We start from the raw sequence: 26,850 nt of genomic DNA, 5'->3' as shown, positions 1-26,850 counted from the left end.
CAGCCCACTAGGCCCATGCTGACCAGCATGCCTATCTATACTAATCCACTAGCTAGCATGAAATCCGTATCTGTCTTTGCCCGCTCATTGCAACACTTCCTCTGGCAGCTCATTTCAGATATTAACGAGTGAGGTGAGAAATGTACTCTTCAGACCCCCCTTTCACCTTGAAGTTGTACCTTCTAGTTTTAGATAGCCCCGCTATGAGAAATATCTAATAGCTCGCTGCCCTCATTATGCCTTTCATAATTACAAGGGGCGATTGATAAGATTGTGGCCTAAAGCAGAAGGAGATGAGTTATACAGCTCTCGTTACATGCTCATGCAGTTCAACTCTTTGAGTGAAAATGCAGAAGTTTGAAGTTAATAACTCATCTCCTTCTACCTTAGGGCACACACTTATCAATCACCCCTGCTGTGGACCACTTCTGGAGGTCCAAGATGCCGACTTCTACAAAGAAGGGATCCATATGCTCCATGACTGCTGGACTAAGTGTGTAAATGTAGGAAAAATAAATGTACTAGGTTTTCTAAAATTGACTCCTTCTACCTAGGCCACAGACTTATCAATCACCCCTCGTTTGTGTACTTATATTATGTTCCTTCTCATCCTCCTTTGGTCAAAGGAAAACATGTCTTCTGCAAGGCCAGACCAGAAGAGTACAACCCCTCCACCCTGTCTTCATGGAGTGGATTGGTCTGGCATCTCATCAGTTTTCCAGGTTGGATAAACGAATGTCGCTGACTGACTGGCTTACTGGCTCCCAGCATCAGCATGCAGATCCCAACCCCAGAAGCAATGGACAAAGTCAGAATGGGAATTCATCTCCCGCCTGGTCCAAGTTTCAGTGAGAGGTCGACTGGTCCTCCTGGATGCCTTGGTTACCAAGGTGGAGAGGATGCAAAAACATGCAAGTAACGATTGGCAGGGAAAGGAAATTCCAGTGACATCCTACTGCTGACAGGATACTCGGAAGACTCCCCTGCCAACACCCAGACTTCGTTGGTTTCAAATAGAGTCCAACCAGGAGACCCGCAAAGCTGTGAGCAACGCCTGCACCCTACCAGGTGTCAGTAACCTTTGCCTAAGCCAAAGAGCACCGTCCTCGACGGACACTGTCATAGTGGTGCCTATAATGGACATTTACTGTACTGTACACAGGGTACACTTTCCACACCATCTGCCTACAGAATATGGTCAATGTGCTGTGTACGGTTCATACAGTCACTGTCTACCGTGCAGTGTCGAGTTACAGTGCTGAGTACAGAACATTGGTTACAGATTCTGCAGTTGCTTTTCAGTGTACAGAGTATACAGATGGTGTTCATAGCGTATACTGTTACAATATTGACTACAGAATATAAAGGTATCATATGCACACTATAATGCTATTGTCTACAGGCATATTGTTACAATGCTGTCTACATTACACACTTTCACTTAATCCAAATATATATAATGCTGTTTATGGTATTCTATAGAGTATGCCATATTAGGTAACATGCTTATTATCTGTAAGTAATAAGCAGTTATTGTATTTACATCGTGGTATTATAATACTAAAAGACCATAAGATGTAGGAGCAGAATTAAGCCATTTGGCCCATCGAGTCTGCTCTACCATTTCATCATGGCTGATCCAATTTTCTCCTCAGCCCCAGTCCCCTGCCTTCTCCATGTATCTCTTCATACCCTGAACAATCAAGAATCTATCAATCTCTGCCTTAAATATACATAAAGGCTTGGCCTGCACAGCTGCCTGTGGCAAAGAGTTCCACAGATGCATCACTCTTTGGCTAAAGAAATTCCTCCTCATCTCGGTTTTGAAAGGGCACCCCTCTATCCTGAGGATGTGTCCTCTGGCTTAGACTCTCCCACCATAGGAAACATGCTTTCCACATCCACTCTATCAAGGCCTTTCATGATTTAATAAGTTCCATTGAGGTTACCTCTCATTCTTCTGAATAGTGAATACAGGCCCAGAGCCATCAAATGCGCTTCATATGACAAGCCATTCAATCCTGGAATTGTTTTTGTGGACCTCCTTTGAACCATCTCGAGTTTCAGCACATCCTTTCTAAGATAAGGGGCCCAAACCTGCTCACAATACTCCAAGTGAGGCCTCACAGTGCTCTATAAAGACTCAATATTACATCCTTGCTTTTATATTCTAGTCCTTTTGATGTGAATGCTAACATTGGTTATGCCTTACTCACCACTGACTCAACCTGCAAATTAACCTTTAGGGGATCCTGAACAAAGGCTCCCAAGTCCCTTTGCACCTCAATATTATTTCTATTTTCTCTCCATTCAAAAAATAGTTAACACTTACATTTCTTCTACCAAAGTGCCCTTCCCGATTTTATATTCCATCTGCCATTTCTTTGTCCATTCTTCTAATCTGTCTAAATCCTCTGTAACCTCTTTACTTCCTCAAAACTACCTGCTCCTCCACCTATCTTCGTATCATCTGCAAACTTTGCAACGAAGCCATCAATTCCATCATCCAAATCATTGACGTATAACATAAAAAAATCGGTTCCAATGCAGACCACTGTGGAACACCAGCAGCCAGCCAGAAAAGGTTCCTTTTATTCCCACTCTTTGCCTCCTGCCAATCAGCCACTGCTTTATCCATGCTAGAATCTTTCCTGTAATACCATGGGCCCATAGCTTGTTAAGCAGCCTCATGTGTGGCACATTGTCAAAGGCCTTCCGAAAATCCAAGTACACAACATCACCCAATTTTCCTTTGTCTATCCTGCTTGTTATTTTTTCAAAGAATTCCAACAGATTTGTTTGGCAAGATTTTCCCTCTAGGAAACCATGCTGACTACAGACTATTTTTTCATGTGCTTCCAAATATCATGAGACCTCATCCTTAATGATCAACTCCAACACCTTCCCAACCACTGAAGTCAGACTAACTGACCTATAGTTTCCTTTTTTCTGACTCTCTCCTTTCTTGAAGAGTGGAGTGACATTTGTAATTTTCTAGTCTTCTGGAACCATTCCAGAATGTAGTGATTCTTGAAAGATGCCTCCACAATCTCCTCAGCCACCTCTTTCAGAACCCTGGGGTACATACAATCTGGTCCATGTGACTTATTGACCTTCAGACCTTTCAGTTTCCCAAGAACCTTCTCTCTAGTTATGGTAACTTCTCATATTTCATGATGCCTGACTGCGGGAACTTCCACCATGCTGATAGTATCTTTCACAGTGAAGACTGATGCAAAATTCTTATTCAGTTCGTCTGCCATTCTGTTGTCCTCCATTACTATCTCTCCAGTGTCACTTTACAGTGACTCAATATCCACACTCACCTCTCGTTTGCACTTTATGTATCTGAAGAAACTTTTGGTATCCTCTTTAATATTATTGGCTATCTTCCATTTGTATCCATCTTTACATTCTTAGTGACTTTTTTAGTTTCCTTCTGTTGGTTTTTAAAAGCTTCCCAATCTTATAACTTCCCACTAATTTTTCCTCTATTATATACCCTCCCTTTTGCTTTTATGTTGGCTTTGACTTCGTTTGTTAGCCGTGGTTGTGTCATCTTGCCTTTAGAATACTTCTTCCTCTTTGGGATGTATATAGCCTGTGCCCTCCGAATTGCTTCCAGAAATTCCAGCCATTGCTGCTCGGCCATCATCCCTGCCAGTGTTCTTTTCCAATCAATTCTGGCCAGCTCTTCTCTCATGCCTCTGTAATTCCCTTTACTCCACTGCAATACTGATACATCTGACTTTAGCTTCTACTTCTCAAATTTCAGGATGAATTTGATCATATTATGATCATTTGCTCCGAAGGGTGCTTTTACTTAAGCTCTCTAATCAAATCTGGTGCATTGCACAACACCCAGTCCAGAATAGTTGATCCCCTAGTGCATTCAACCATGAGCTGCTCTAAAAAACCATCTCATAGACACTCTAGAAATTCCCCCTCCTGGAATCCAGCACCAGCCGATTTTCCCAATCTACCTGCATATTGAAGTCCCCCGTGACTATTGTAACATTGCCTTTTTGGCATGCATTTTCTATCTCCCATTGTAATTTGTAGGCCACGTCCTTGCTACTCTCTGGGTGTCTGATAGCAACTCCCATCAGGGTCTTCTTACCCTTTCAGTTCCTTAGCTCTATCCACAATGATTCAACACCTTATGACTCTCTGTCACCTCTTTCTTATGATTTGATCTCATTTTTTTTAACCAACAGAGCCATGCCCCCCCCCGACCTTTTGATACAATGTGTATCCTTTGACATTAAACTCCCAGCTATAATCTTCTTTCAGCCATGGTTCAGTGATGCCTACAACATCATATCTGCCAATTTGCAACTGTGCTGCAAGTTCATCTACCTTATTCCAAATACTGCATGCATTCAATATAACACCTTCATTCCTGTATTCACCCTTTTCAATTTTGTCCACCTTTTATATTGCAACGTATCCTGTTGACTGTAATTTTGCCTTATCAACAGCCTCTCTGCACTACACATTGCCTCTGTTTGTAAACCAGCTACCTCATCTTCAGCACTATTATCCGCCTTTCCTACGATACTTCTTGCATTAAAGTATGTGCAGCTCAGGACACAAGTCGTGCCATGCTCAACGTTTTGTTTCCTAACTTTGTCTGAGGCCTTACCAACATCTGCCTCCACAGCCTCTCCGCTGACTCTCCTGGAACTCTGGTTCCAGCTCCCTGCAACTCTAGTTTAGACCCCACCATGTAGAATTAACAACCTTCCCATGAGGATATTAGTCCCCTTCCAGTTCAAGTGCAAACTGTCCCTTCTGTACAGGTCCCACCTTCCCTAGAAGAGAGACCAATGATCCAAAATTCATATGCCTTGGATCCTGGCACCTGGGAGGCAACATACCATCTGGGAATCTCTTTCTCATTCACAGAACCTCCTGTTTGTTCCCCTAACTAACAAATCCCCTATCAACACAGCGTGCCTCTTCTCCCACTTTCCCTTCTGAGTCAGAGTGCCAGAGACTCTTCTACACCAACTCCTTAGCCATGTATTAAACTGTATAATCTTCCCAGTTCTGGTCTCACTAACATGTGGCACGGGTAGCAATTCTGAGATCACAGCCCTGGAGGTCCTACCCTTTAACTTAGCACCCTGCGCACCCTACCGCAGAACCTCATCACTCATCCTACCCATGTCCGTGGTACCTACATGGACCACGACTTCTGGCTGTTCACCCTCCCACTTAAGAATGCTGAGGTCTCAATCTGACAAATCCTGGATCCTGGCACCTGGGAGGCAACATACCATCTGGGAATCTTGTTCTCACTCACAGAACCTCCTGTTTGTTCCCCTAACTAACAAATTCCTTATCAACACAGCGTGCCTCTTTCCCCCCTTTCCCTCCTGAGTCACAGAGGCTGAATCAGTGCCAGAGACCCAAGCACTGTGACTTTCCTCATTTAGGTCAATCCCCTGACAGTAGTCATAGTGACATAACTGTTGTTGAGGAGATAGCCACAGGGGTACTCTGCAGTGGCTCCTTAATCCCTTTCCCCTTCCTGACTGTCAACCAGTTTCCTGTGCCCTGCACCTTGTGTGTAACAACCTCTCTATATGTACTAACTATCACCCTGTCAGCCTCCCGAATGATCTGGAGTTCATCCATTTCCAGCTCCAACTCCTTCACGTGGTTTGTTAGAAGCTGTGCTGGATGCACTTCTCACAGTTGTAGTCGTCAGGGGCACTGGAGGTCTCCTTGCCTTCCCATGTCCTGCAAGATGAGCATTGTATTATCCTGCCTTGCATCTCCACTATCCTAGCTGAGCAGATATAAAGAAGGGAAAAAAACTTGAGCTTTTCTTTTCATTTGTTTTCTCTGACTGAAGCCTCGAAGAGCTAACAAGATCACCACCCTGACTCTGTCTACCCCAACGACGACCACTGTGCTTGTCCCTACCTTCCATTAATTTGCTCCTGCTAATCAATCCCAAATGCGGAATGGTCGCTGGTTGAAGCTCTTTTCCGCTGCTGCTTTTTGAACTTAGGCAGTGGACCTGGTTGGAGTCCTCTCAATAAATACTGTGCACAATGCATGATGTTGCAGTACCATCTCTGTCCTGTAGGTGTCAGCAGCGGCTCAGTTGGGAGCACTCCTGTGTTCAGGATCATAGATTGACCGGAAGTTGTACTGTGCATTGCTGAGCAGCAAGTCTCACAGATGTTCCATCTATGCACAAGTTTCATCTACGTACTGCAGCTTGACTGCTGAGGTTCTGGTGACCTTGGTTCAGGAGTACAATTACTATTGGTGGAACTTGCTGCACCTGGAGGAAGTGTTTTTGCAAATGAGGTGCAGCGAAAGAGATTGAGAAAGTTGTTGGGGCAATAAGTCAGCCTTGCTTGTCTCTGGCCATCACTGAAATTGGTTCTGTTGTGGATTTGTTGCTTAATGTCACTGCTTGCCCGCCATCATAGAGTAAAGGTAAGACGGAGAACTCCTTTGGTATTCAGATTTGAGGAGGGAATTCCACATTCCTCGCAAATGAAAGCTTTAGTATGGGTGAAGAAGTGTTCTCCACAGTCCATGCAGTTATGCTCCATAAAGTCTGTCATTACAGTTCCAGTCAAAGTGTGTAATTATAGTACAAAGCACAATTATTATCCACAGAGGAAACAACTGTATTGTTTACAAAGTGATACAGTCCGGAGCATGTCGACAGATTATGCAATTACATATTGGTCACACAGAATTACAGCACTCTTCACAGAGTACCTGGTAATTCTGGCAGAGAATATCATTGCAATATTACCCATACACCAACACTATTGACCATTAAGTGTACAGTTTATTGCCCAGAATATATAATTACATTGCTATCCAGAATATATATTTTAAGGTCTAGAGTACAATTACACCACATTCACATAATTACAGAATTTCCATAATATATAACTGCACACTGTCCATAGCAAATGATTACAGGGCTGAGCACAAAGTGCTATTTACAGATTTTACCTAGTACACTCCATGGAATATATTACAGTACTGTCCACAGAATGCAATTACACTTTCTACAGAGTATGCTGTACACTCTGTAATCAAATAATGTCCAGAGAAAATGGTGGATTATGGTTCGTTGGGCCTTTGGTTAATTAGGATAGTGCTTATTCGGGAAAACACTTGAGAACAAAAAAAAAATCAAGAAAATAGCCAGGATTCCCTTCATTTATTTGGTACACCATGTTGCTTAACTGGGGGAGGAGACTGTTGCTGAACAGTTTCTAATTGGCATCAACTGCGTGCACTTGTGTGGCTGTTAGACACCACACTGTGCTTAGTGTAAACAGCTTTTAAATAGTGTCACTTGCATGTTTATGTTCAAAAAGCAGTGATTTTTGTTACTGATTGTTGGCAAGTAATAAACGGTAAGACAATTCAGGACTGTTTTGCTCTCTGCGGTTTCAAACATTCAGGCTTGGCGATGCCAGATATTGCCAGGGGTGAAAATGCAATGATTTCACTACTTCAACGAGTTAGGAACGATAAAGAATCTGAAGGTATTGACAACCATTTTGAAAGTACAAATTAAAATGAAGATTTCGAGAATGTGGTCCACTATTTGCGCTAGGCATCTGCGCTGATTTTGTTCATTTACAGAGAATCAGAAGAACACGTCAACGTACACTGAATTCCTCTCTTGATCACTTTTAGGAACTAATACACCGTTTTATAGTACTGTATAGTGAACTAATTTATTCTGTACTTCATTTAAATGTGTAATTTGTTACTCAGTTAAATGGTAGTTTGTCCTTTTAATTCTTTTTTAACTATTTTGAGAAATTTCAGTTAATTGGGACAGTCACTTAATTGGGCCAAAATATATTGGTCCCAATGTGTTCTAATTAATTGTGATTCTCTGTATACAGTTATAGTACTCTGTACAAAAACATATAACAGAAATATTTTGAATTTACACTATGCCTTTAACTTAGTAAGTTGTTCCAAAGTGTTTTGCAAGTCTGTCATCAAAGAAAGTTGTTAGAGTTTTGAAGAATTTACTGTTAAAGCCATTTGGAGTATTAGTAACAGTATATTCTTTTGCCATTCATTGACAGGATTATGTGCTGAAACAGAATTCTGACTAAGTACATTTCTAAAATATGTTACAATCGATATGAATATTTCTCTTTCCTTTGACAGGATTTAGTATGGCTACAGGAGGAGAGATGAATGGCTCAGGGAATTTAATGGACTTCCTGGATGAATCAATCCCAGAGGTTGGAATGTACGAAGACTTCCATACGATAGATTGGTTGAGAGAAAAGTCCCGTGACACGGACAGACACAGAAAGGTATTCGAAAGACTTTCTGTATTGATTCTGTATTGGCTTGTGGATGAATTTAAAGATTTTCCAGGTTAGGAATAAAACCAGAAAATGTTGGCAACACCAAGGAGACCAGGTAGCGTCTGTGGAATATCTCTGGTAGAGTGAGACCATGGGAGGAGAATGTATGCTTTTTGACGGGATTTCAGTTGGAGCTGGCAGACATTGTAAAGGATAATCTGTTTATGGTAGAGATTGGCAGGGTAGAAGATGTCAGGCCTGCACAGGCACCCCCACCACTCTCTACCCAGCTAACAGGAATCACCCGCTCCTTAGTTCCAACTCATCACCTGCAGCCTATTTAAACCCAGCTCTCACCCACAGTATTTGTTCACCCATCAAACCAGCCAAAGTCAGCCTTCAGTTACCTTGTTTCCTGTAGTGTTTAGTATCTGTTCTTTCTTGTTTAATGTGCCCTCATGGTTTGTTATTTTGCAGTTTATGATTAAAGTTATCACTCGCCACTAAAACATTTCCACTGCTTTGTGTTTTGTTCAAGCCTCCTCTACATTTTTTGACAAAAGGTGAGGACCAGGAAACTTTGTTGTTGCTCTGCCCAGTAGGAGAGTGGATGAGAGACGAAAGGCAGGGAGTAAATGAGATGTTGTCAAGGGCTTGACTACTAGAGTCGAGTGGAAGCCACAGTTCAGGAAGGAGGAGGGCATTCTAACATCTCCTTCATGGAATGCTTTCATGTGATGAAAACAAAGGAATTGGGAGAATGGAATGGAGTGCTGACAAGAGTCAGGGTGGTTAACATAGGTGTGGGAGCCTGTGGGCTTGTAATGGATGTTTGTGATCAGCCTGTCCCTGAGAGCTGTGGGAAAGGCAGACTAAGAGGTGGTCAGTGTGGAAGTGTGAGCAGGGTGGGAACTAATAGCAAAGGTAATGAAATTTTCATGTTCTATATTAATACATGAAACAGCAGCAGCTCAGTTACTGATTTACTGGATAAAATCTGAGGGAGGATTGAGACAAAGACAGTGCCACAGGCCTCTTTGTTGCATTGTGCTGAAACTGCCCACTGTTTGCCATCCTTTCAGACACCAAAGGCTGCAGTCATCACCAGCTCTTGACCGCTCCTGAACTTTATCCTTCTTCTCATTCCCCTGGTTCTACCTGTTCCCACCAGTTCCCGCCCCCCCCCAGTCACTCACAATGTTTTCACCAGCACTTCTGATCTCCCCCTCCTTGATCAAGCACTATCAAGTGCTTGAGAACTGTCTTGACCTTATCTCTCTCTGAGTCTGATGTGACAATGAACACTTCGTCTGAACACCGAACATTGCCTGTTTTTATTTCAAAATTCCGGCAGCTGCAGGTTTTGATTTTCACTTATTAGGTCACAGTTTAATGTCAGTGGCTTGGGGTTTCCTTCCTGAAGTGACACTGCACGTTACCCCAGCACAGAAAAGAGAAAAAGAAAATAGTGCCAGGTAGCTCAAGTTCAAGTTGAAGTTCAATGATCATTCAACCATACATAAATATAGCCAAATGAAGCAGCGATTCTCCGGGACCAAGGTGCAAAACACATTGCCAACAGCACACAGCACATAGCGTGTATAATATGGTTACAATAACTGAAAACATACAGTTTTCCCTGAGTGGTGTGGCCTGTAGATTGATGGGGCATGGATGCCACCCTGGTCCAGCTTGTTCTTCCACCGCTAAGGTGACGGGTCACTCCTTCTACCTGAGGTGGAACTGGCGAAACACAGAGCACAGCTGTTGCCTCTGAGACATTCGGAAATGTTTGGAAATATTAAAAAGCTTTAGAATGGAACTTTAAACTTGAAATGTTAAAGGATTCTAAATGATTAATCCTTGAGAAATTTTAGGACATTAAATAAAGCCGTGGTAGAGCAGTGGTTGGCACGAAGCTATTACAGCTCAGGGCATTCTGGCATTTGGAGTTCAATTCCAGCACCATCTGTAAGGATTTTGTACATTCCGCCTGTGAGTGCATGAGTTTCTTCCGGGTGCTCTGGTTTCCTCCCATAGTCCAAAGGCACACCAGTTAGTAGGTTATTGGGCATTATAAACTGTCCTGTGATTAGGCTAGTGTTAAATAGGTGGGTTGTTGGGCAGGGTGGCTCATTGGACCGGGTGCTGCTTCTCTAAATAAAAGTTTAAAAGTCAATAATGGAATAAGTTTGTGTAAAGATACTATCTAAAAGCTGTTTAATGTTGCAAAACCTTTCTATGACTCTTAGCTGGGTCCCTCACCGACATTTTGTTCATTTAGAGCAAAGGGAAAAGACCATTTATGCTGCCTTGTGCCTGAAAGCAGGTTTTTACCGCCTGTGGAATTGAGTACAAGTTGACTGAGTTCCCTCTCCTGTACTGGTTTCCACATGGACTATGAGATCGCTGCACAGTCAGTTTCTCACTGACTGAAACACTGAAACACTGGCAGAGGCTTCAAGAGCGTGGAAGTCCCAGAGTTGTTAATGCCAACAATTAATGTTGGTTGTTATGCTCAGATTTGCTTACAAGACTCATCCCAGAACTAGAACCAGAATCAGGTTTAATATCACTGGCACCTGTTGTGAACTGTATTTTGTGACAGCAGTATATTATAGTACATGATAATAAAATAATTATAAATTACAATAAGGAGAATATATAACAGAATTAAATCAAATATGTAATGCAAAAAGAGCAAAAATAGTGTTGTAGTGTTAATGGGTTCATTGTCCATTGAGATGATAGCAGATGGAAAGAAGCAGTTCCTCAAAAATGTTGAGTGTGTGTCTTCAGGCTCCTGTACATCCTCCTCAAAGGTAGCAGTGAGAGGAGGGCATGCTCTGGGTGATGGGGGTCCAAATGATGAATGCTGCCTTTTTGAGACATTGCGTTTTGAAAATGTCCTCGATGCTGGGGAGGCTAGTGCTCATGGTGGAACTGGCTGAGTTTTCAACTTCCTGCAGCTTTTTCCAATCCTGTGTAGTGGCCTCTCCATTCCAGACAGTGATGCAACCAGTTAGAATGATCTCCACGGTACATCTGTAGAAATTTGCGGCTGTCTTTGGTGACATACAAAGTCTCCTCAACCTTCTAATGAAATATAGCCGCTGGTGTGCATTCTTTGTAATGGCATCAATGTGTTGGGCTCAGGACAGATCCTCTGAGATGTTGACATCGAAGAATTTGAAGCTGCTCACCCTTTCCACTGCTGATCCCTATATGAGGACTGGTGTGTGTTCTTTTGGCTCCCCTTCCTGAAGTTCACAATCAACTCCTTGGTCTTACTGACACTGAGTACAAGGTTGTTGTTGTAACACACTCAACCAGCTGATCTCTCTCACTCCTGTACGCCTCCTCGTCACCATCCGAAATTCTGTCAACGACAGCTGTGTCAGTGGCAAATTTATAGATGGTGTTTGAGCTGTACCTCGTCACACAGTTGTGGGTGTAGGAAGAGCAGAGCAGCGGGCCAAGCACGCATCCCTAAGGTGAACCAGAGTTGATTGTCAGCGAGGAGGAGGTGTTATTGCTGATCTGCACTGACTGTTTTGAATTTCATTCAGATTTAAAGTCGAATCCCTGAATATTGTCCAGTACACCAACTCAAAATAGTCCTGTAAGCACTCCTCTGCCTCTGCTGACCATACTTTCTTGGTCCTCACCACTGGTGCTACTGCCTTTAGTCTCTGCCTATATACTGGGAGTAGGGATAGAAGCAGGTGATCAGACTTTCCGATGTGTGGGGGTGAGATAGTACGGTAAGTGTTCTTGCTGGTGGTATAACAGTGATCAGGTGTGTCGGTTCCTCTGGTTCCATGGGTGAAATGTTGTTGATAGTAGTTCAGAGACTTCTTCAAGCTTGCCTGGTTAAAATCCCTTTCAATGATAGGAAAGGATCTGGGTGTGTTGTTTTGTGACTGCTGATCATGGTGGTCAGCTCCTCCAGGACCTGCCTGATGTTGGCTTGAGGTGGAATGCACACTGCTACCAGGATGATAGCGGTAAACTCCCTTGGCAGATAAAATGGATGACATATGACTGCTAGATATTCCTGGGCAAGCAGGATTGAGAAAGAACAGCCTCATCTGTGTACTTCACTGAGTCAATCATAAAGCATACTCCACCTCCTCTATCTTTAAAGCACTGAGCTATCCTGTCTTTGTGGATAATGGTGAAGCCATTGGGCTGCAGTGCTGCATCCAAGATGGTGGCAGTGAGCCATGTTTCTGTGAAGCAAAGTGCACATCACTCCCTGATGTCTCTCTGGTACTACTCTGAGGTCTTCAGTTTTATTTTCCAGAGAATGTACATTCGCCAGCAAAATAGTCAGGATTGGGGATCTAAGGCCTCTGCATTTCAATTGTACCCATAGTCCAGCACACCTTCTGCACTTCTTCCTTTCTCTTAAAGGCGAGCTGCACTCACGACCTGAGTCTGCAGTCTGGGATCCGCAGATCTTAAGTATTGATAAATTTTATTTAAACATCTTAAAGCAATGTTGCTTTCTGAAGTAGTCATGGCTGTGACTGTGGATTTCAGTTGTGGTAGTCCTAAATAGGAATATCTGATGATTCCCATCAGTGCTGCATGCAAAGAGTCAACACGTATCAGTGTTCATCTTGAGGACAGAATCAGGCATCCCTAAACGAAATGCCATCTTGTACCACTTAAGCAACTTAAAGCTACCGTTGACAAAAGAGGTCATGGCTTAATTCCATGTTAGGCTGTTGGTCCAGCCCATGAGCAAATTGTACGTGAGGATGAAATGTTGTTGAATCGTTGAGGTTGGTGGGATCGCTAATACTCCAAACACATTGTTAATAGTTATCCCTCATCCCTCAGCTTTAGATGAATGTTCATAGTCGTGATAAGAAGATGTGTCAATCTAGATGTTGCTTGTCTAAGTGATGAGCACCATCGAGGCAGCACACTGAGGGGTAATCTTATAGAGGTGTGTAACATCACGAAGGGCACAGAGGTGGTGAATTGTACTTAGTCTTTTGCCCAGGGTTGAGGAATCAAGAACGAGAGGCCATAGATTTAAGGTGAAAGTGGAAGGATTTAAGGTGAAAGTGGAAGGATTTAAGAGGAATTTCAGGATGTATATTGTATACATTTCTCTGACATTCAATGTACTTATTGAACCTATTGTAAGTTGAAGGGCAACTTTTTTGCACAAAGGGTGATATGTATATGGAATGAACTTCCAGAGGAGGTGGTCATTGCAGATGCAATAACAACTTTTAGAAGACAGTTGGGCAGATATGTACATGGAGAGGGAAGGTTTAGAAGAATAAGGCAAGTGGGACTAGCTTGGATGGGCATCCTGATCAGTGGGCCAGTTGGGCCAAAAGACCCACTTCTGTGCTGTATAACTCGCAGTGAGTTACATAATACTCCACCATCCCAAACAATAAAGGTCGGAAGACTCTATACATGCAGGTGACTCTATTCACGGGCTTTCTGTCCTTAACCTTCAAGGCAGTGTAACTAGTGGGTTTAGAAGACACAGTCAAATAACCTGGTAGTGAGTGTCTTGTAGGTGATATACCCCACAACCATAGTGCAGTCATGGTGGAAGAAATGAAGTTTTGTGCAGGGAGAGTGTCTATCAAGTGGGCCACTTTGTCTATATTCCACCCATTATGCCCTGGAACTGCACATTGAAGCTGGAATCCTGGGATATGGCATACTGATGAGGTCAGTGAACAGGTTGTCCTGTGCACAGGCTAGATCATATAGTGTAGAGGGAGAATGCACTTTCCTAGGTTTGTAAAAAGTGCTGGGAACACATCCTTGGTAAGTGGGAAGATATTTTAATAAGGTGACATACATGCAAGTAATTAAACTGAATCCATTTCATTCCAACCATCCCTGGCATCACAGACACATTCCAATAATTACAAGGCTGAAGTTAGATCTCCCACACCACCTTTATGGTAGGAAGAATTTAAATGAGTAAAACGCTGAAAGCCAGGGTAGCTCAATATGTATATGTCTTCAAATGTGGATGTTTAGAAACGGCCAGTTCACAGTGGTGAGTAAATCCAAAATCAGTTTGTTGAAATCTGATGGTTATGTTAGTCAGCTTGGAAAGAAAACATGTTTGTGGTCTTGACTACAGGACCCTGTACCCCTTGAAGAAAGCAGCTTAGATGATGCTTGGTTTACAATGTCTGCAAGGCTTATGTCCTCTGGTAGTTATAATGCAGAATGAGACTATTCGGCCCATCTGTGGCCTGCTTATTCCTAGAGTTATATCCCCATAGTCCCATATACTCTCCATATTTCTCTGGAGCCTGCAGCTTATCCTCTCTCACGGAGGACCTTTAACTCCCTTTTGATTTCTCTTTTTGCCAGAAATTAAGAGAAATTTGCGGTCACTAATTAATCCACCAGCACTTTTCTGGGATGTGGGAAGAAGCCCAGTGGAAATCTGTGTGGTCAGCAATGTCCCTCTAATTTTCAGTAGTCAGTGTGTGCAAAAATCTTATGTTTACAAAATATTTGACATAAAACTGCACAAAATAACATACATATTTACGTCACTCAGTTATTTTTTCTCTCTTCTGTCTTTGGCATTTACCCATTCTTTGTAAACTCTATCTAGACTAATAGAACTTCCATCCATTTGATAGCTTTTGATTCTCATTAACATATCCAAATGACATTCACCTAAATGGTTTCTCAGTTTGTTTTTGAGTTGATTCATTAGGCTAAAACCTCGCTCACAGTCTGCACTAGATGCAAGAAAGGTTCCCCCAATGTCCATCAACTGTGCAAGGTCGCAAAACTCTTCATTCTGAAGTACAAATGCCACCATTTGAGCAAAGTTTGAAATCAGTTTGGATTTAATTTTTTCCTGCATGGAAAATTTGAAATTATTAAGCTTTCTAACTATTATAGTATTTTCAGCTAGAAAATCATGATACTTTAGACATAAGGCATTAACTTGTTCATCGCCAAATGTGAAGTCACAATCTGCAATTGTGGAGAAATCAAAAGCTGACCATTCTTGTACCTCATCTTCAGGAAACCTTTCTTCTAAATGAACACAAAGACTATTTATAAAAGTCAACAGTGAACTTCTATCTACTGTGACGTTTTCTTCACGTTGTTGGCTTTGCAAAACTTTAACTTTGTCACTCCACAAAACATTGTCTCCCAGATACTGCTTTCTTATCTTGTTAATTTTGCCTCCGCAAAATGAAGTGAATCAGTCGGTGTCAGGCCACTCTTTGCAGAATCTTGCACAGTGCAGCCAGTTCATCAAAGACATCACTTAAACACTTGAAACCTGTAAAGCTACTTTGTATGTGATGTTTGTCAATTTCTTGTGACAGTATTTAGCCACAGGGTCATTTGACTGACCTTTTTCAATAAAATCTTAGTAAGCTATCTACAGGATTTGAAACAGCCATCTTTGTAAACTTTACGATATGAGCACTGTCTGCCAAAGATGGCTGCTGCTGTGATTCAGCTGTACAAACCGGAACAGGAAAGGTGAAGTGACGTAAATTAGTGATGTGCATTGTGGTATTTGAAAAACCGACTAACTAGTTAACAGAAACATTTAGCACAAAGATTATTTTCAATAAGTATAATTATTAATTACTATATTATTTTCGGTAACTAACGTTTTGTATGCACATTAATTTCCTTTGTGCGCTGGTTGAAAAACGTGTGTGCCTGCACATGCACGCACAGCTTAGAGGGAACATAGGTGGTCAGCCAGAGGATGCGTAAACTCTGCACAGGAATGCAGGACATACCTGAGGTCATGATCAACCCTTGACGTTTCCCAGCCTCTTGGCTTCATCTATCACCTTCCAGCAAGCCTCCTTCCCCTCCCCTCACCTATTTATTCTGGCATCTTCCCCGTTCCTTTTCAGTCCTGAAGAAGGGTCTCAGCCTGAGACATTAGCTGTTGATAGATGCGGTCTGATCTGCTCAGTTCCTCCAGCATTATGTGGGTGTTGCTTTGTTTCTGGTTCCTGGTCACTCCTTCTCTTTTTTTTGCTACTTTGGGGGCAATTTTGATTAGGGCGGCCTGCAGATAATGAACTGAGCTGAACTGAATAAGGACTTCCAAGTTTTTTTGTTTTATATTTTGTGCTTTTTGCTCATTTTTTGTTGCTACTTGGGTGATTTGTTTGTTTTTGCATGTGGCGCTGGGTAATGTTTTTCTTTGAAGGGGTTCCATGGTGTCTCTTTGTCTTATGGCTGTCTGTGGGGAAGTCGAATCTCAGGTTTGTATACGGCACACACATACTTTGATAATAAATATACTTTGAACTTTGAACCCAGCTCCTGGAGCGATGAGCCAGCAGCAGTAACTGCAGTACCCTTGTGCTGCCCACAGCATTTGGGCAAAATTATTTTGTCCTGGTGTCTTCCTCATAGTTATTGTAGAAGAAGAATTAGACTGCCATGGTCTGTTCAGGCTAAAATGGAGCTGACAATGAGGGAGAGAGGAATTCAATCTTATTTATTATTGTTTATCTGCTGATGTCAGCTGTGGCTGGGGTGGCAGCACCCTCATCGCTGGGCCCAAAGTGTCGTGGACTTGAATCCAGGCTCTTGCCTGACCGTGAGAAATGGGGCACTACCTTTCAGATGAGGAGTTACACTGAGGCCCACTTCAGCCAGAAGGGAATGATGTTTCGTGTCTTGGCCACCCTTGTTCTTCAAGTCTTGATATAGGGTCTCAACCTGAACTATTGGCAACCCCTCCACAGATGCTGCCTGACCTGCTGAGTTCCTCTAGCAGCTTTTTTTTTGCCCCAGATTACAGCATCTGCAGAATCTTGTGCCTCTTCCTCAAGTAACATCATTAACTCAATTTCAACACAGCACAAGTAGGGGGAGATTGCAGGATCAAACTTGCCTGCTGCACTCTCTTCATTAAAGCAGCGGCTGCTCTTTAGAATCTAGCAGGAAGGATGAGACATCCTGATGTCGTGAATGTTGCAAAGTGAATGAAAATCTCTTTTTACCCTTGTGACCCCAATGACAAAGAAGTTTCTTGCAGCAATAAACCAATTTACCCATTCAGCACACTTCTATCCAATGTGCTTCAGTTACTTAGGCTAATGATGGCCCATGCCTTGGATTATCTACAGGCAAGGGAGCAAACTCTTACAGCTTAATCTCTGCAAGGTGTTCCTTTTGTAAAACACAACCATATGACTAAGTGCTCATATTAACACGAGGGACACATATTGCTGCAGCTAGGTGAAACAAACCAGTCACTGTCACCATGGGAACAGATCATTTGTGTAACATACAAGGGAACCTTGTTACTTCCATACTCAGACACCCCCGGGTTACGAATGAATGAGTTCCCATAATAATAAATTCAAAACTTCATTGTGAATACATATGTTCATCCTTATGAACAGCAGAACTAGTTTCCCCTCTCTCTCTCCACTTATTCCCTTTTATCAGCATGAATGAGTTAGGCCAAAGGGCCTGTTTTTATGCTGTTTTACTCTATCAGCCTTATGTGTTATTGATGCCTTTCATTACAAAGTTGTGAAGGTGCGATTACTATATGGAGTGATTTATGTGTGTATGAACATCTGTAAAAACAGAGCTTGTTTGTAACCTGGGGGCTGCCTGTGTGTTTTAAACTGAGGACTAGTATAGTTTTACATTAACAGGGGTGAATTTGTCATCTAAGTAATAATTCTGCTAATGTAAATGACAGACACTGTCTTTGGAATGTCTCCTTGTCCATAAGGTTTTAACTGTAGCCATACAGCAGCAACTTTCTTCAAGGTAAAACAAGCTAAGGAACTTCACAGGCTTGTTTCAGGATGATAGGTATGGAAGCTGAACTGTTGGCATGAGATCCAGGCTCTCAAGTCATTCTTTCTGAGGGAAGGACAAGAAGGACAGATGGTTTGGTGAAGAGGTTCTGAAGCTTAAGGCCCAGATGACAGAAGGCTTGGGTTGTTGGTGGGACAGAGGGCAGAGGTCATTGAAGAGGTCACTGCTGGATGAAGGCTCTACATGTGTTGACTGTAATCCTGGGGAGTATAACATGTGTTGAGTGTGATCCTGGGGAGTATAATGTATGGTGAGTGTAGTCCTGGGGAGTGTAATGTAGACAGAATTCACTGAAATATAAACTAGATGGGCTGACGTCTGAGGAACTGAAATGTGTAATCCTGCGGGTATATCCTGAAAAGAGGTCATCCTGGTGAGGTACAACACGTTTGAAATTCTCAGCCTAACTTGGATGAAATGTATCACTGATGGATTGGAATTCATGGAGTATAAACGAGACTGGGTGACATCCAGTAGGGTGTATTCTGAGAAAAAGTATCCTGGGTGAGTATGATCCTGGGAAGGATGAGTTTATCATTGGGGGAGGGGTGGAATTTTGAAAACTGAATCCTGCCACAATATAATCTTGGGGAATTAATCAGGATTAGATATAACCCTGGGAACTGTAGTCTGGGCAGGATGTACACTGGATGGGTTGTAATTCAACAGGATGTTAAATTGGTGGGAGAGATTGGGGAAATTGGCAGGGTTTAGTCCACGTTGATGGTAGTCCTGAAAAGTGTAACCCTGGTGGCATGTTGTAGGCAGAACCCATTCCAAGTGGAATATCCAATTGTGGTCAGTTTGCTGTGGCAGATTTGGTTGAAGTTCGTGGTTCAAGTTCCCTTAGGAAATTTCTGTTAAAATATTACCACCTTTTTGTTAATAGGCCAAACAAAATCAAAGTGAATAAAATTCCAGTTAGTCAAAGTGCAATATCTTCTACCTTGAACTCATTGTGAATACAGGGGAGTTAATGAAGTACAAGTTTCTCCTGCCATCTGAAGGTAGAGTGTTCCTATGAAACAGTTCATAAGCCGGAATGTCGTAAAGTGAAGAAGCAATTACCATTAATTTATATGGGAAAAATTTGTAAGCGTTCGCAGACCCAAAAATAACCTACCAAATCATGCCAGATAACACATAAAACCTAAAATAACAGTAACATATCGTAAAAGCAGGAATGATATGATGAATACACAGCCTATATAAAGTAGAAATACTTTCCCACAATCATTGCCGCACCATTCTCCGTAGCGAAAATCTCACGCAAGCGCTGTCGGCAAAAACACTCTCTCCAGTAACCTTCAAGCTATGAAGCTGCCAAATCATACCAAATAACACGTAAAAATACATAGATGATATAAAGTAGAAATAATGTACGTACAGTGTAGTATCACTTATGGGAATCGGGAAGACATCGAGCATGCTGATGATGGTGTGTTAGGCTGAGTCGTCAGAGGTTGGGTGGTGCAGTGGCCCCCGCCCTCTGGGCAGCGAACCGATACTGATCCGCGAAGAATGCAGTGGTACAGAGGTAGCCAGAAGGCACACAGCACATCTTTAAGGAAAAAGCCAAAATAAACAAGCTAATTAATTAGGTGCCGCCCGGCATGTAAATGTCGGCCCAGATCAGAGGCAACGCAATCAGCAATCGCCTCTCATCTGGGCTGACGTTTACATGACAGGTGGCACCTAATTAATTAGCTTGTTTATTTCGGCTTTTTTCTTAAAGATGTGCTGGATGCGTCCCGGCTACCGCTGCATTCTTCGCGGATCGGTATCTGTCCGCGGCCTGGGGGTTGGGGTGGTGGGACACTGGGGTGTCATCTCGTCGTCTGTTTCCATCAGGGCAGGCAGCTCATCTTCTCCTATGTCTGCCTGCCTTGATGTCGAAGGTCGAGGTTCGTCTTCTGCTGTGGCTGATGTGGAAGGCTTGTTTGACTGCTGAGCCTCGCGCATTTTTAGATCATACAGTTCTTCGTAAGCACTCAAACCATCCTGCAAATATGCCCTAAACCGACATACCCTTTCAAAGTTAAAGTTGTACTTTATCATTGCAGCGAAAATCTCACGCAGTTGCTTCACTTTCTGCATTCGGTTTCGATTGTTATCCTTTCCTCTTCCAATTGCATCAGCTCTTCATCTATCAGTTCTTGGTCATTGGATGCCAAAACCTCTTCAACATCATTTTCATCAACTTCCACAAGCCAAACTCACATTGTCCTTACTTCGTTCACCACAATCGAAATGCTTAATTATGTCTAGTTTCATGCTGTGTAACACCCTTACGAGTTCTTTTAGGCTTTTCCAATACCTTAGAACTCATTTTGCAAACGGATGCTCACAGGCACGTGTTTAAGCAATGCCGGCGAGAATCCGGGGGAAAACGGCTGCTCGGGGCGCACGCTGCTTTTATCACGCACTGCTTTTTTTCGTAATAGTGAAAACACCTTCTGTTAGCGAAAACAGGGAACTAATGTAGGTCTTTCGTAACAGTGAGGTTTCGTAAAGCGAACGTTCGAAAAGCGGGGGGACACCTGTATTACTGTTCTCCATACATTTTCAACTGATTTGTATGAATGCAGCTCCTCCCCTCCTGAGATCATTCTGTCTGCTCACATCTGTATGAAGCTTCTGAGAAAATCAATTGATTATTCATCAGGAATGTTCTAACTTCTCCATTGTAGACATGCAGTGAAACTTGCTGAGTAGACATGCAGTGAAACTTGCTGTTCTTCAAGGACTTAACTATTAGTATAAATCCATCTGTCATCAAGAACCTCCCATGAATATGCATTGATTGCATTTAATTATACCATCAATATAAATGCACTATTTCCAATTGTGAATCCACAAATATACGAGGGGTGATTGATAAGCTCGTGGCCTAAGGTAGAAGGAGTCAATTTTAGAAAACCTAGCACTTTTCTTTTTCCTACTTTTACACATTTAGTCCAGCGGTCGTGGAGCATATGGATCCCTTCTTTGTAGAAGTCAGCATCTTGGACCTCCAGAAGTGGTCCACGGCAGGGGTGATTCATAAGTGTGTGGCCTAAGGTAGAAGGAGATGAGTTTTTAACTTCAAACTTTCTGCATTTTCACTCAAAGAGTTGAACTTCATGTGCATGTAATGAGAGCAGTATAACTCATCTGGTTACATGCACATGCAGTTCAACTCTTTGAGTGATAATACAGAAAGTTTGGAGTTAATAACTCATCTCCTTCTACCTTAGGCCACGAACTTATCAATCACCCCTACTGTGGACTACTTCTACAAAGAAGGGATCCGTATGCTCCATGACCACTGGACTAAGTGTGTAAATGTAGGAGGGGACTATTTGAAAAATAAATGTGCTAGGTTTTCTAAAATTGACTCCTTCTACCTTAGGCCACAAACTTATCAATCACCCCATGTAGGTCAACTTTTTCTTATTGGTACACTAAACCTTTGAAACTAAAGTAATGTTTTAAATGGTTTAAAACTCACTAGTTTTCTTATTTAATGATAAAGTTGTTAATCTTTGATGTGAATGGTATTGCATTCTGGTGGATTAGAGATCAGGATAATAACCTTGAAAAAATAATTTTCATTATCACTTCAATGCAAGAAGTATTATAGGAAAGGCAGATGAGCTCAGGGCAGGGATCAGCACATGGAAATATGATATAGTAGCATTAGTGAGACTTGATTGTGGAGGGGGTGTGGTACAGCTCAATATTGCAGGGTTCAATTGCTTTAGATGCAACAGAACGACGAGAGGGATTAAATGAGGAAACGTAGTGTTACTGGTCACAGAAAATATCACTGCAGTGCTCAGTCAGGACTTGTCTACTTTACTTTATTGTCGCCAAACAATTGATACTAGAGCATACAATGAGCACAGCGATATTTCATTCTGTGCTTCACGCTTCCTGGAGTACAAATCGATAGTAAACAGTAAAAATTTAAATTATAAGTCATAAATAGAAAATAGAAAAGGGAAAGTAAAGTAGTGCAAAAAAACTGAGAGGCAGGTCCGGATATTTGGAGGGTACAGCCCAGATCCGGGTTAGGATCCGTTCAGCAGCCTTATCACAGTTGGAAAGAAGTTGTTCCCAAATCTGGCCGTATGAGTCTTCAAGCTCCTGAGCCTTCTCCCAGAGGGAAAAGGGACGAAAACTGTGTTGGCTGGGTGGGTCGTGTCCTTGATTATCCTGGCAGCACTGCTCCGACAGCCTGTGGTGTAAAGTGAGTCCAAGGATGGAAGACTGGTTTGTGTGATGTGCTGGGCTGTGTTCACGATCTTCTGCAACTTCTTCCGATCTTGGACAGCACAACTTCCATACCAGGTTGTGATGCACCCTAGAAGAATGCTTTCTACGGTGCATCTATAAAAATTAATGAGGGTTTTAGGGGCAGGCCAAACTTCTTTAGTTTTCTCAGGAAGTAAAGGTGCTGGTGGGCCTTCTTGGCAGTGGACTCTGCTTGGTTGGACCAAGTCAGGTCATTTGTGATATTGACCCTGAGGAACTTAAAGCTTTTGACTTGTTCCACTTGTGCACCACCGATGTAAATGCGGTCCGCTACGCCTTCTGAAGTCAACAACCAATTCCTTTGTCTTGCTGACGTTGAGGGATAGGTTATTATCTTCGTACCATGCCATCAGGTTCTTAATTTTCTCTCTGTACTCAAACTCATCATTACCCGAGATATGGCCTACAGTTATGGTGGCATCAGCAAACTTATATATTGAGTTTGATAGAAACTTGGCTACACAATCATGGGTGTAAAGTGAGTACAGCAGGGGGCTGAGTACACAGCCCTGTGGGGCACTGGTGCTCAGAGTGATTGTAGAGGAGAGCTTGTCCCCTATTTTTACAGCCTGGGTCCTGTCTGTGAGGAAGTTGAAGATCCAGCTGCAGATCTGAGTGCTAAGGCCCAGGTTCCGGAGCTTAGGAATCAGTTTATTTGGAATGATGGCATTAAAGGCGGAGCTGTAGTCAATGAAAAGGAGCCTTACATATGTGTCTTTATTCTCTAGTGAGATGTTATGGGTGGAATTGAGAAATAAAGGTATGACCACGTTAATGGGGCTAAATTACAGTCCACCCAACAGTCCGAGGGATTTAGAGGAACAAATTTGTGGAGAGATCGCAGACTGTTGCACGAAACATGAAGTTGTTATCGTAGATGATTTTAACTGGAACTCTCATACTATTGAAGTACTAGATGGGATAGAGTTTACCAAATGTATTCAGAAAAGTTTCCTTAATCAGTACATAGAAGTCCCAATGAACAATAATAGCTTGATCTGCTATTAGGGAATGAGACAGGGCAGGTGACAGAAATTTGTGTAGGGGAACATTTTGCATCTAGTGATTACAATGCCATTAGTTTCAAAGTAAATATGCAAAAATATAGGCCTGGCCCACGGGTTGAAATCTGAAATTGGAGAAAGGCCGATTTTGATGGTATCAGAAATGATCTAGCAACTATGGATTGGGAGAGGCTGTTTTCTGGCAAAGGTGTACTTGGTAAGTGGGAGGCCTTCAGCAGTAAAATTTTGAGAGTACAAAGCCTGTCAGAATGAAAGGGAATAAGTGTAGAGAACCTTGGATTTCAAGAGATAATGAGACCCTGGTTAAGAAAAAAAAAGAGGTGCATAACAGGTATAGGTAGGTAGGAACAAATGAGGCACTTATACACTATAAAAACTGCAAGAGAACACTCAAGAAAGAAATCAGGAGGACTGAAAGAAGGCATGAAGTTGCCTAGCAGATAAAGTAAAGGAGATTCCCAAGGGATTCTACAGATATGTTAAGGGCAAAAGAATTGCAAGAGACAAAATTGGTCCTCTGGAAGATCAGAACGGTAATTCATGTTTGGAGCCAATACAGATGCGGGAGATCTTAAATAAATTTTTTACGTCTATGAGATGGTCACAGAGTCTGGAGAAGTGAGGCAAAGTGACACCAATTTTATGGACTCTGTGCAGATTACAGAGAATCAGAATCAGGTTTATTATCATTCGGCATGTGTCGTGAAATTTGTTAACTTAGCAGCAGCAGTTCAATGCTATACATATTATAGAAGAAGAAGATGATGAAATAAATCAATCAATCAATCAATCAATTACAGCATACATATAATGAATAGATTAAAAATCTATTAATGGATTAAAAATGTTGAAAGGCCTGAATAGAGTGGTGAAGATGTTTCCTATGGTGGGGGAGTCTAAGACCAGAGGACACAGCCTCAGAATAGAGGGGCATCCTTTTAGAATGGAGATGAGGAGAGTGGTGAATCTGTGGAATTCGTTGCCACAGGTGGCTGTCGAGTTCAAGTCATTGGGTATATTTAAGGCAGAGGTTGATAGATTCTTGATCAGTCTGAGCATGACGGGATACGGGGAGAAGGTAGAAGACTGGGGCTGAGAGGGAAAATGGATCAGCCATGATAAACTGGTGGAGCAGACTCCATGGGCCAAATGGCCCAATTTTGCTCCTATATCTTATGATCTTACGGTATTACTTATTCAAAGCTCTATTAGTATTTGGATACTGGAGGATCAGGAGAAGAGTTTGCAAATATGTTCTGCTTGTAATACGTGTGGGCGATACTATGCTGCAACTATAGGAACACTTTAAAAATACTTATGGTCATCTTTTCTGGATTTATTAGGAGAATTGCAAACTGTATTTTGCTACGCAGTGCGAATTGTCCAGAGGCTGCCAAAATCTGTTATTGTGATTTTTAACAATTACAGTACTTGAAGAGAGATCATAGCCTGATGGCCAAACTCAATTTCTCAGCTCTTGGCTCTATCCCTCCCCCTCCTGTCCCCTCCTATCATTTTGGATCTCCCCCTCCCCCTCCAACTTTCAAATCCCTTACTCACTCTTCCTTCAGTTAGTCCTGACGAAGGGTCTCGGCCTGAAACGTCGACTGCACCTCTTCCTACAGATGCTGCTTGGCCTGCTGCGTTCACCAGCAACTTTGATGTGTGTTGTTCTCAGAATCAGAATCAGGTTTATTATCACCGGCATATGTCATGAAATTTGTTAACTTAGCAGCAGCAGCTCAATGCAATACATAATAGAGAAGAATACATAAATAAGTAAATAAACTACAGTAGATGTATACTGAATAGATTAAAAATCGTGTCGAAACGGAAACAATAGATATTAAAAAAAGTGAGGTAGTGTTCACCGGTTCATTTAGGAATCGGATGGCAGAGGGGAAGAAGCTGTTCCTGAATCACTGGGTGTGTGCCTCCAGGCTTCTGTATCTCCTACCTGATGTTAACAGTGAGAAAAGGGCATGCCCTGGGTGCTGAGGGCCCTGAATAATGGACACTGGCTTTCTGAGACACCGCTTCCTGAAGATGTCCTGGGTATTTTGTAGGCAAGTACCCAAGATGGAGCTGATTAGATTCACAACCTCTGCAGCTTCTTTTGGTCCTGTACAGTAGCCCCCCGCCCCACCCCCATACCAGACAGTAATGCAGCCTGTCAGAATGCTCTCCACAGTACATTGATAGAAGTTTTTGAGTGTTTTTATTGACATACCAAATCTCTTCAAACTCCTAATGAAGTATAGGAATACTGTAATTGTCTTGCCTTCTTTACAGCTGCGTCCATATGTTGGGACCAGGTTAGGTCCTCAGAGATCTTGACACCCAAGAACTTGGAACTGCTCACTCTCTCCAATTCTGATCCCTCTAAGAGGATTGGTATGTGTTCCTTCGTCTTACCCTCCCTGAAGTTCACAATCAGCTCTTTTGCCTTACTGAAGTTGAGTGCCAGGTTGTTGCTGCGGTACCACTCCACTAGTTGGCATATCTCACTCCTGTACGCCCTCTCGTCACCACCTGAGTTTCTACCAACAATGGTTGTATCGTCAGCAAATTTATAGATGGTATTTGAGCCACAGAGTCATGAGTATAGAGAGAGTAGAGCATTGGGCTAAGCACACACCCCTGAGGTGCACCAGCGTTGATCGTCAGTGAGGAGGAGATGTTATCACCAATCCGCACTGTTACGTACCCCGTAACTGGGTTGTCAAACCAGCAGAAATGGATCACTCAGTTGGAGTCTGGATTACTAGAACTAAGAAAGTTTTATTAAAGAAACAAGCAACACAGTAATCGAAAGGATAATAAATGCAACAGTTCAGCAATGATAAACACACATGTGCACAGAATTAAGATAACAGCATCAATCAAGCTCTATCATTGTCTAGGGGTAAATGACCAATTTCAAAGTGACACCAAGTTCAGTCCAATTTAGTTCAGTTCGCAGTAATCATTGCCATGGCGATGGACAATGTGGGGGGAGAGAGAGAGAGAGAGAGAACGAGAACGACTGATCATTCAGAACGGCTTCCACTCACAGACCGGCGATATTGCTCACAAGCAGCTTTCGGGCGGGTCCTTTGTGATGTCACCTGAGGTCACCGACTGTGACCCCTCCTCCAGATACGGTCGATCCTCTGCAGTGAACCCGGCACCCAAACGAGGGCGGACACACACCGGGTTCCCGCTGATCGTACCTTTCCACCCTGTGCGTTTATGGCCTGGTACTTCCCACCGACTTGTGAGAGACGCACCGCTTCCAGGGTCTCGTTACCTCTGGTGTCGTGTGTGTCCTGCCTTAGCGAACCTGTCCCTTTTTACCCCCCTGCTGGGGTATCGCCTGTCCATCACTT

At 42.6% G+C, this 26,850-nt stretch overlaps 1 protein-coding gene across 2 annotated transcripts in view; it reads left to right on the top strand.

Moving 5' to 3' along the window:
- clcn4 (chloride channel, voltage-sensitive 4) overlaps nucleotides 1-26,850 on the top strand; it is a 113,807-nt gene that overhangs the window by 40,228 nt on the left and 46,729 nt on the right. For both annotated transcript variants that reach the window (XM_063049937.1, XM_063049938.1), the window contains exon 2: nucleotides 8,179-8,330. In XM_063049937.1, coding sequence (XP_062906007.1) covers nucleotides 8,187-8,330 — 144 coding nt within the window. In that variant the 5' untranslated portion in view covers nucleotides 8,179-8,186. The remainder of the gene's footprint in view (nucleotides 1-8,178; nucleotides 8,331-26,850) is intronic.

Source organism: Mobula hypostoma, chromosome 6 (assembly GCF_963921235.1).
Source record: "Mobula hypostoma chromosome 6, sMobHyp1.1, whole genome shotgun sequence".
In the NCBI taxonomy this organism is placed as follows: Eukaryota; Metazoa; Chordata; class Chondrichthyes; order Myliobatiformes; family Myliobatidae; genus Mobula; species Mobula hypostoma.
The sequence above is the reverse complement of the archived record's forward strand: the minus strand, read 5'-3'. Positions and strand labels throughout refer to the sequence as shown.